Here is a 10,733-nt window from a genome sequence, read left to right on the forward strand (position 1 = left end):
ACTTTTATTTAGAACAGTTTCAAGTGGGAGTAAGTTCCCAGTTACAAGGGGCTATGCAAAAATGGAGACAATTTGAGGAACAAGGATGTTAGAGCTGTCTCAAGACGGGAATGTGTGGCATCAGGGAGGCAGGGAGTTCCCCATCACTGAAAGTGCCCATTGATTTCAGTTACGTATTAGAAGGAAGCATCAGAATAAATTTAGGCCCTCATCTCTCACTGCGATGGTTATCAATGGTTACCTTGCCGCTGGCCACGTTTTACTTGTCTCCCATACATTTGTGGGGTGTGGGGAGGTGATGGGCTTGTGTAATGGAGAAAGGGAGCTAGATATTAAAGTAAATGGCAGAGGAAAGGAACAGTTCTCCATTCTTTTTCCTGGAAGACTCAGCTCCTTAACTCCCAAGACTCAGAACTCAAGACTGTAACCCTTATACTAATTCTCTTACACATGCATGGGCTTTTCCACCTGCTCTGGGAACTAATCACCACTAACTGCATGACTCAGGAAAATGAATTCCAGGTTACCAATGACTGAGTTGCAGATAACCTTACATAACATAATCCATTAAATCAGAAACTACATAAATTTGCATCATTCTCCATCATCTCAATCATTTTTTCCCAACAAAATAAGTGGAATTTATTAGTACCAGGCTCACTTGATGGCGATCTCTGTGATTTCCAACAATTTTAAATTTGTGCTCAAGATAATCAGCAAATGACCTCAACTTCAGACTTCCTAAAATTCCCTTCCTCAATCATTGCCACTACAAAGCAAGTTGGCATAAAAGCTAAAATCAAGTTTGCAGGTATTCTCTTTGTACAAACAGAAAAAAGTAGGTGACTTTTAAATAATGAAAATATAGTAACGCTGACATTTAGAATTTCCTTCCCCTCACATAGCAGATTCAGTGTGAGGACATTTCAGAATCAGCTCCCTGTGGTTGGAGGACCTTTGACCTGTCTAACATAAATGGCTTCACCATCCACAGGACTACTAAAGCCAGCTGGGTGAGAGAGGCATTCTCAATGACCAGGAGACAGGCAAGCTGCCATGTCATGACGTTGCTGCCACCAAGAAGACAAACACCCTAGCACACACATGAACCCAGTACCAGTGGTAGAAATTACAACACAAATATATTCTCATTCAAAACAGGACAAATGATAAATATTTACATAATACAAATAAAGGGCTGGAAATTCAGCTTTAGGGGCGTGGGGCATACCTCTGTGATTACGTGTTTTCAATGAGGGTTAACACCGCACGTTTAACTTGCAACTGTAAAACCATGATGACGATAGTATAGAAAATGCACTAGTAGAAACCTGGATGTGTGAAACGTAGCTATGAAAAAAATGAAAACGGGAATGATAGAAGTACATTTTCTTTTATATACAAAAATGAAGGCCCCAAAAATGGTTTGTTGAAGTAGCTATCAACAAGATGTCAAATTATTTTCTTTTGCTTTGGTTAAAACAGCCTAGAAACAGCCTAGTCAGTTCCCCTTCCACTAATAATATATAAACAGTGACAGGACTACTTTTAGGATAGAATAAACAAATTTTAAGAAACAAAATTAAATTAATTTTAAACTAAATTAAACATTTTACCAATAAATAAGTTGCTTAAAAACCTACAATCTTGGGTATAACAGATACACCAATTTAAAAAAGAATATTTCTCCCACAATAGGAATTATAGGTGTTAATGCAACAAGCTATGAAATGAAATTACTTTAATGTATCTTTAAAAAAATCCTAACAACCAAAAATAAATTTTAAAAATAAACATTTTTCTAAAATTGTACATTTTTAAAATAATTCACTAATGCTTTATTATAGAACATAATTCAAACTATTGTTGGTATTTCAATATCTTCCCAAATAAATGGTTTAAAAAAATTTCGTACACCAAAACTGGAACAGCATTTATAATTCTATTTACGGCTATGAAAAGGAAATCAACTTCTACTTAAAACTGTATAAACAGTGATGAAATATACTTCAAAAACATAAACATTTGGTCTGACAATCTTTAATATTGGTTAAAAACAGACTGTTTTTTGCTGATGGAAGTTATTTTAATCCAATGTGCAAAAAAAAGTGCAGCTGTCTACTTTTACTTGAAATACGTAAGACCAACACTTCTATACTATTTACACACTTAAAAGATTGTAAATGTATTAAAGTTAGGATATTGCATCTCCTTTATGTATAAATCATATGCTTCAGAGAGCCCAAAAACTTGATGACATTCTGTTAAGTTACACAAATGTATCTAAAGAGGCATACCTGTTCTTGTCCTAATTTTGATCCCAAATAAAAATCCAATTTCAAAATCAATTAAGAATTATTTTAATCTAAGAAATCTTGGAATTATTGCAAATGTGAAAACCTTGTCTCTAAGAGCCAGGTTCCTATTCATCCTTTTCTAATCCTGTCACCACTGGTCCACTCCACAAGCCTCATCTGTTTTAGTGGCAATGCCCCAAATGTGAGGAATGAAAGAATTCAGCCCCCAGACCACCACCATCCCTGTGGATTTGCTCAGACTTCGGGACTTGTTACTAGGTATGGACAATCAAAAATGGATGAAGAATCACTTCAGCAAAGCAATCATTATTTGTCCACAAAAACTGTGAAAAAGTAATATAAAATTAGCAAACCAAATATAAATCTAAGACCATTCCACATCTCCAGGCCTTGTTTTCATATTTGTGCAGTGTTCTTGGTCAACCACCCACCTGTATTTTCTGCATCTACATGAAGTACTTTCATTAAGTTATTAAAAATGCTGTTTTGACCATAAGTCACATGTAATTGTTATGATTAGGAAAATCAATTTACTCAATTATCACTCTGTGCAGTGTGCTCACCAGTGCAGCAAGTGTAGAGAGGAATCAAAATGAATAGAAGTCTCTCACTTCTGAACTGGACACAGGAGTCCTCAAATTAAAATCATAAAAAATAGGAGGGGGGACTTACTGGCAACATTAATACTAGACACCAGATAGGACAGTGAAACTGTTCAGTCAGAAGCAAGGAACATCATTTCCTTGAAAAGTTTTAAAAATACCTAACCAAACATTGCCCTAAGTCCAGTGAGTACAATGCTCCGTAAGTTTCCACAGATAATACAGGGACTGGTGTTCACTTATTATGAACAATGCAATCTCAGTCTCCATGGCTCAGGCAAAGTGTTCCTGTCCCATCACCTAGCTACAGGCTATTGTTTCCAACTGCTGCTCTGCTTCAGCGGCCATTGCTGCTGCCTGCAACTGTTCCGTCTCACTTTGGATGGCACTCGGCGTAACCTGCTTCCTTTCACTGTGCATATTGTTCTCGTGCCTTTTCAGATCAGATGCCTTGGCAAATGCCTTGGTGCAGGAGCCACACACAAAAGGCTTTTCCCCTCTGTGTCTTCGCTCATGATCTTTGAGGTGGGACTTGTGTTTGAAGGCTTTGTCACACATATGGCATGCAAACGGTCTTTCATTACTGTGAACTCTCTCGTGTTTCTTTAGGTCTGGAGCGCGAATAAATGATTTTCCACACACCTCACAACTGTAGGGCTTATATCCCGTGTGGATTTTTAGGTGCTCTTTCAGGTGGGCCTGTGTAGTAAAACCTTTTGTACACATTTCGCAAACAAACGGCCTGTCAGCCGTGTGGAGTTTTTCATGCTTCCTCAATCTGCCTTCATCAGAAAATGTCTTACCACATGCCTGACAGGCAATCTGCTCCCGATGGTGGCCATAAAGTAAATACTCAAACTTCATGTCACTGGCAGCTGTTGTCCAGCCTGGTGTCTGTTCATCCTTCACTTCACTCATTCCATCATTAAACGTTAAGGCTTGAGGGGTCTGGGAACCCAAATCTTTTGATTCTGGGGTCTCCATGGATTCCACTTCCTGGCCGTAGCAATTTACTTTTCGAACTTCCTCACTCCCCAGCTCTTTTAAGATTGCTTCCTGAACCCTGAGCGTAGTTGTAGGTGACTTGCCGTCCTCCTGACTCGGCGGGGTGCCTTCTACAGTGTCATCAGATGGACTGTCATCCTGATCTCCAATTTCTTCCACATCATCATCCTGAGTGTCAGCAGCATCTCCAATGGGGCGATTTATTTTGAGGCAATACTTACTTTTTGACTGGCCATTATTTTCATCAGGACTAGATACATCACGCTTCTGAGAACAGAGTTTATCCAAAAATCGGATACCAAGAATCTGACCTGATGACATCATTAAGTTAACATCTTCTTTTTTCACAGAAATCTTTGCTGTGTACATGTAGTTCAGGACCTCTTCAAATATATCAGAACGAAGAAAATCTATTTCTATTACTGAGGAGCTATCAACCTCAAGCTTCTTAAAAAGCTTTTTAAAGTAGGTGCTGCAGGCGGCAAGAACACATCTGTGTGCTCTGAATTTCACATCTTCAACCACAATAGCAATATCACAGAATTCTCCTTCCAGGCGTTGTTCATTTAGTGTTTTCAGAAACAGAGTTTTATGATCATCGTCATTATATTTAATGGTTTCAGACATACTGATGAAAAACTCCTACAAAAAATTTTTAAAAAGAAAGTTTGATAATTATGAACAATATTTTTCCAAATTGAAAACACAGATTTTCGTTTTCTGATCAATTTTTGGTACCTAACAATTTCAGAAAGTCATTGATCAGAGCAGCTCAAGAATATGAGTAGAAAAGACTAATCCCAACTTAGGGAATTCCATATTGTTACATCTATTTATCTTCAGTTTACTAAGTATTTGCCTACTTATAATGATAACCAACTTTTATAACCAGCATGAAATACATGCCAAGTATTGTTCTATGTGCTTGACATGTCTTCCCAAAGTAATGATCAAATAATCTCATGAGACAGGTATTAGTATGCCCATTTCATAGATGAGATTTGGAACCTGCCTAATAGTCTATAGTTATTTAGTGGAGAGCTGGGACTCAAATCCAGCCAATCGAGCTACAAAACCTGTGCTTCCTGACGACTAGAGGTAATAATGACCAGAAACTCAGCTTCAAGGTTTAAGAAACAGGTTTGAGAATCTGCCAGTCCTACTGTGTCTACTCTAATTTGATGAAGAGGAAAATTCAATAAAATAACTAACAACATTCAGGGTTCTACTTCCTAGACAGAAGTGACAAATCACTATTGCAGAACTAGAAAGGAATATAATTGCAAAATATTACATTTGATGCTGTCTTCTAGTTTTTCCACACCAGTTTCGGGTCACATCTGAATGAGGGCTAAGGTTTAATACGACCCTCAGAGAATCAGATGACATTTGGGAAGACAGTGATGAGCAGCTTTATTCCCTCTGGATGCCAATCTATCTGCTATCCAAATAAAAATGTCACCAAGATTCAATGTACTTGAAAAGTGCTGCAAGTATTTTATAAGCAAAAGGAATTTATAACTGGCACAGAAGACATCTGTGACAATGTTAAAGAAATTGATCTTTTCAAAATAACATGTTCTATATGTTTTCTTTTCAAAAACATTGTTTTCCTTTTATTCAACAAAGTATAAATGAGAAAAATACACATATCCCCCAGAGAAACAGAAGTGCTAATGCATAATTGAGATATATGTGTGAGTCAGACTGAGAAAGACAAATACCGTATTATCTCACTTATATGTGGAATTTAAAGAATAAACAAGCAAATAAAACAAACAGACTCAGAGATAAAGCAAAAACTGATGGTAGATGGGAGGGAGGTTGGGAGATGGGGAACAAAGTGAAGGGATTAGAAAGTACAAATTGGTGGTCACAAAATAGTCACAGGGATATGAAATAGTTTGGGAAATATAATCAATAATATTGTAATGATTATGTAGGGTGTCACATGGGCACTGGATTTATCAAGGGGATCACTTCACAGATTGTGTAGATACCTGACCACTGTGCTGTACACCTCAAGCTGATGTAGAATAATATTGAATGTCAAATATAATTAAATATATGTATAGTCACGGGATACAGCATAGAGAATATAGTCAATGGTACTATAATAGCTATGTAAGATATTAGAGGGGTGGTAGACTTGGGGGGTTATCACTTTCTGAGGGGTGTAAATGTCTAATCACTATGTTGCTTTGTACACCTGAGACTAATAAAGAAAGAGATATATATGTGTATATATGAGTTGTGATCAAAAGATGCGGTAAATGTTTAAAAAAAAATTTATTACAGTAAAAGATACATTGCCATTAATCCCTCACAAAATTCTCCCCCTCGCTTTGAACACACTTATCCCATCATTCTTGCTACTTTCTGAAGCAGTTCTGGAAGTCCTCTTTCATGAGTGTCTTTACTTCATCCTCCATCATGACAATGCTCCATGTCACACATCGCTTCTAGTACAGCAATTTCTGTCAAATAAAAACATTATGGTGTGTCCTCATCCACCTTATTTACCGGATCTGGCACCACGAGACTCCTGGCTCTTCCCCAAAGTCAAAATGATCGTGAAAGGAAAACGTTTTGAATTGATTCAGGACATTGAAGCAGCCACGACAGCACAACTAAAGACATTCACGAAACAGGACTTCTGGAACTGCTTCAGAAAGTGTCAAGAATGATGGGATAAGTATGTTCGAAGCAAGGGCGAGTATTTTGAAGGGGATTAATGGCAATGTGTCTTTTACTGTAACATTTTTTTAAATTTAAACATTCACTATATTTTTTTTTGCATTTCCCATACGTACACACACACACACACACACAGACACACAGACACACACTATTTAAAACAAATACCAAACCATATTATCAAGATTTAATATTCAAAGTTATAGTTACCATGAACAACTCAGGCTATTGTCTTAATGATTGAGACACCAAATTCTTCAGATCAGAATTACTGATCAGGGGCACGCCAGTCCTACAAGAGAAAAGGACACACAAGAGTAATTCTATCCCAAATTCTAAACAAGAATGTTTTCAAGAATTGATTTAAAAAATGAACTTTCCTTTCTTGTCTTGCCACTTGCACATGTAACCATTTTCAGGTTGGGAACAGAGAGGAGGGTGGCTGGTAGCATCAAGTCCAGCTCGGAACAGACACGAAGGAGAACAGGTAAGGACTGCAGCATTTGGGTCATGAAGGGGATGTGTAGAGGGAATTGGAAGTTTGCACTGGAGAACCACTAAGGCATTGCTCCTCACAAAGCCCATGTCTGTATTTGTACAGACGTTCACAGCTACAGATACAGAAAAAGCCAGAAAGTGCCATCCATTTCCTGCTGGGTATGTAGCCTTCCACATTTTTCTCTAGACCAATACAGAGAATATAGAGAGAGAGTTAACACTGGAGGGGAACAGTAGCTTTCTTCTTTCCAACCTTATGTAGCACACATCATTTAAGCTACACTTTAAGCCTGCATTTGAGAAATCCAGGTGTTTTCACCTCTGTCCCAAGAGGCAGGCTCAAACAATTCTAGCTTTTTGAGTTTTATCTCTTACCAGAGGGACTTCATCAAAACTTTCCTCTACTGAACAGTGACCACATAAATAAACTTTAGTGCAATTAGGACCAACGGACTGGGATGCAATAGTTTTACCCAAAACTGTGATGCAAATCTCGAACCTAGGGACCAGTCTTGAAAACTATCAGAAAAGGGAACACACCAATCGGCTGCCTAAAGTAGCAGGGGGTTTCCTCACCTGCAAAGTGTGAGGGCTGGGCACAATTATTTCTAAGGATGCTTCCCACTCTGTTCCCTACATGCAGCCCGGTCTATTAGGAAGGCAGCCAGGCTAAACCTTCCTATCTGGTTACTTCCTACTGTTGTCAGTAACTGTCCCTTGTGAGAGAAAAGTGCATGGGGTAGGAAGAGGAGTGTGTACACCCTAGTGTGATTTTGTTTTTCAGGCCAGGGTGTTGTCCTCCACTCTCTCGAGTTCTCTGAGACCTCTTTTTTCTATTGAGAGATTCCAACTGCTAAGTTCAGGTGAGTCAAATTGGAAGATACCCGTTGCCAGTAGCTGTGTAAGTGGTTTGGAAGATGTAGCCCCAAGCACACCTCCGTAACAAAGCGGCCCTTTTATTACGGTTCTTCAAATCGCTGGTGCGCCCAGCCTCCGTCACAGACCAAGGAGCAGGGGGCTCCCGCAAAGCCCAACTTACATAAGCAGCGGCAGCCGCTTCCCCTCTCCCCAAACAGCCACGACAATGGCGGCGGCACGACTTCCCAGTCCAAAGCTCGCAACTTTGGGATGGGGAGAAAGGAAAGGAAGCGCAAGACACAGGGAGCCTTCGGAGCTTCTCCAAGCCGAGGCTCTCATTTCTTTCGGCCCGGGAGATGGGGGGCGAGGGTGATGCCGTCTGCAATTCTTCCCAAACAAAAGCTCCCGGGCCTCGGAGCCGGGAGTCGAAAGGGCCACTTTCCCTTCCATAACCGGGCTTTCAGCGCAGGCTGCGAGCCGCGACTCGGAGCGAGAGTCAGAGCCCACGGCGGGCCCGGCGGCGGCGAGCGGCAGCAGGCGTGTGGCCGGGCTCCGCAGCCCCGCGCCGCGCCGCGCCCCGCTCCGCCCGCGAGCCCGGAGCTCGCGCCCCGCGCACTCCCCGGCCGGCTCGCGCCGGGCCCTCCCCCGCCCTCCCGCGGCCGGGGGCGGGGGCGGCGCGCGGCCGGCTTCCCGAGCTCGGCGGGCGCACCCGGGAGTGCGAGCGCGGGGGTCCCGGCCCCCTCCTCCGCAGGCAGGTGGGGGCGGCGCCCCGCGGGCCGCGCTCGGCGCTCGGCGCTGGGCTCGAGGCCGTCCCAACCCTCACCGCGGTGCACTGCGGCGGTGCGAGCGAGGACGGCCATGAACTCCGCCGCCGAGGCTCGACGAGCGCGCGCGTAGGGCCGCCGCCGCCGCCGCCGCCGCCCAGCTGCTGTCCGAGCCCGCTCGCCAGCCTGCGCCGTCCCTGCAGCGCCCAGTCCCCACGCGCGGCCCAGCCCCGGCCCACGCCCGGCCCCTATCGCACCGCGCCGCCGCCGGCCGCCCGCCCGCACATCCTGGAGCTGGCTGGTGCTCCAGAGCACGGCGAGAACGCGCTTCTTCCGGGCCGCCCCGCGGCGCCGGCCGCCCCCGCGCCCGCCTCGCGGACGGCCCGAGCCCCTTCCGCACCCCCGGCCCGCGCTTACCTGCAGCCTGGCGCAGCCACAGACACTCGCCGTGGGCTCCCCGCGCTCGCTGTATGCAGGCCGGGGACGGGATGGACGCGGGGCACGGGGGCACGGTAGTGGCAGTGTGTTTTGGATTTTTTTTTTTTTTTTTTTAGTTTGGGGAGGGGGCGGGGTGGGGGAATCGTGCACGTCCCTGATGGTAGCAGCCCTCCTCCTGCACGAGCACAGAATGTCTAGCCGCTCGTGAACACCCCCTCGGCACCCCCCTTCCCGTGCATGCGCGGTGCGGGCTAGGGGGAAGGCGCGCCGCCGGCTTGCGCAGGCACGGAACCCGACCGGGCCTCTACATTGGCGAACAGGGAAAGGGTTAATCCGGGACAGTGCGACGCTTTCCATGGAGTCTACGGGGCCGCCCCCGGAGGGCGCTGGCCTGCGCACGCGCGCGCACGCGCGCGGCTTGGGGCGCGCGGAGCCCGCGCGCGGGAGAAGGGGTGGGCGGGGTAGGGGCGGGGCGTCGGGAGTTGAGTAACAGATGCACGAGCACTGCTCGCGGGCACTCGCCCCGCCTGGGGCTGCTGCCTCCTGCTCCGACTTCTGAGTTCCCGCCCGCGCCCGGCGCCGAGAGAGCGCCGGGGACTCGGGAGCCCGGCGTTCCTGTGCGTGTGCATGTGCGTGGGGCAGTGCCGCTCTCGGGCGCGCGCAGGCCGGGCGCTGAGGCTGCGGGGCTCGCCTTCGGATCCCGGGCGGGCGCCTCGGGCACCGTCGGCCTCCGCGTACACCGGCCGACACGGAGACGCACGCTCGTGGGCCTTGGGTCTTGGCTGTTACCGCTGCCGCGTTTTGTATTTGGGGGGATGGTAGGCGCTCAATAAACGTTTGCAAAACAAATGAAAAAAGAGACATCTTTTATTTGGAGGGTAAGGGGAGGCCCCAGTCACCCAGGAGAGAGGGATCACCCTTAAAGCTCTGGATCCAGCCCAGCCCGCGCCCACGCTCCGGCGTTGACCCGGACACTCGCAAAGGAAAGTCACGCGGGCTGGAGGCCCTAGCGCATCTCTAGCAGTCGTGAGTCGTGAGCCTGGACTCGGTTTCATTTGCAGCTCCCTCGGAGAGCTCTGATAACGCAGCAGTGTGCTTACCTTCCGGTTCAGCAAAAGGACTGGTTCCACGGCTGTTGAAACCATGTCGCGTTCCTTCTGACGCGGTGGCTGGGCCCGTGCCGGGCGTTTGGACCTGAGAAGTGCCCCCTGCTCCCGCGTTTTCTGCTCCCCTAAAGAAAGGAGGCTGCACTCCCGCATCTCCTTAGAGTCGCTTCTGCTGCTTTATCGCACTCGTTTTAACAGCGTTTCGGGGAAAACACGGGTAATTTAACACCTGAAAATTAGATCAGGCCTTTCCTGCTAGGCTTGCGTGATGATTTCATGAGATACTGATTGTCACAGGTACATGGTAAACATTTAAGATGATACCGTGATTGTCTCTATTAAATTCTACAGAGATTCCATATGGATTCAGCTGATTTTGTAATATTAAATGACAATAAGTTTCAATGTTTTGCAAGGTGGTTGTATACACATCTTTTTTGATGGTCA

General features: G+C 45.3%; 1 protein-coding gene across 3 annotated transcripts; it reads right to left on the bottom strand.

Annotated features, from left to right (window-relative positions):
* Positions 1-1,123: 1,123 nt before the first annotated feature.
* On the bottom strand, positions 1,124-9,408 carry ZBTB14 (zinc finger and BTB domain containing 14). 3 transcript variants are annotated; one of them, XM_081078051.1, is made up of 4 exons: positions 8,160-8,573; positions 6,999-7,303; positions 6,833-6,914; positions 1,124-4,567 (listed from the first exon to the last, which is right to left on the bottom strand). In XM_081078051.1, exons 3-4 carry the CDS (start codon positions 6,833-6,835, stop codon positions 3,221-3,223), a joined length of 1,350 nt encoding a protein of 449 aa, XP_080934177.1. In that variant the 5' UTR covers positions 6,836-6,914; positions 6,999-7,303; positions 8,160-8,573; the 3' UTR covers positions 1,124-3,220. The 3 variants fall into 3 exon arrangements, with proteins under 3 accessions (XP_080934177.1, XP_080934175.1, XP_080934176.1); XM_081078049.1 differs by lacking the exons at positions 6,999-7,303; positions 8,160-8,573 and adding an exon at positions 9,160-9,408; XM_081078050.1 differs by lacking the exon at positions 6,999-7,303 and having other exon boundaries at positions 8,160-8,603.
* Positions 9,409-10,733: the final 1,325 nt, after the last annotated feature.

Source organism: Rhinolophus hipposideros, assembly GCF_964194185.1.
Source record: "Rhinolophus hipposideros genome assembly, chromosome: 17".
Lineage (NCBI taxonomy): Eukaryota > Metazoa > Chordata > Mammalia > Chiroptera > Rhinolophidae > Rhinolophus > Rhinolophus hipposideros.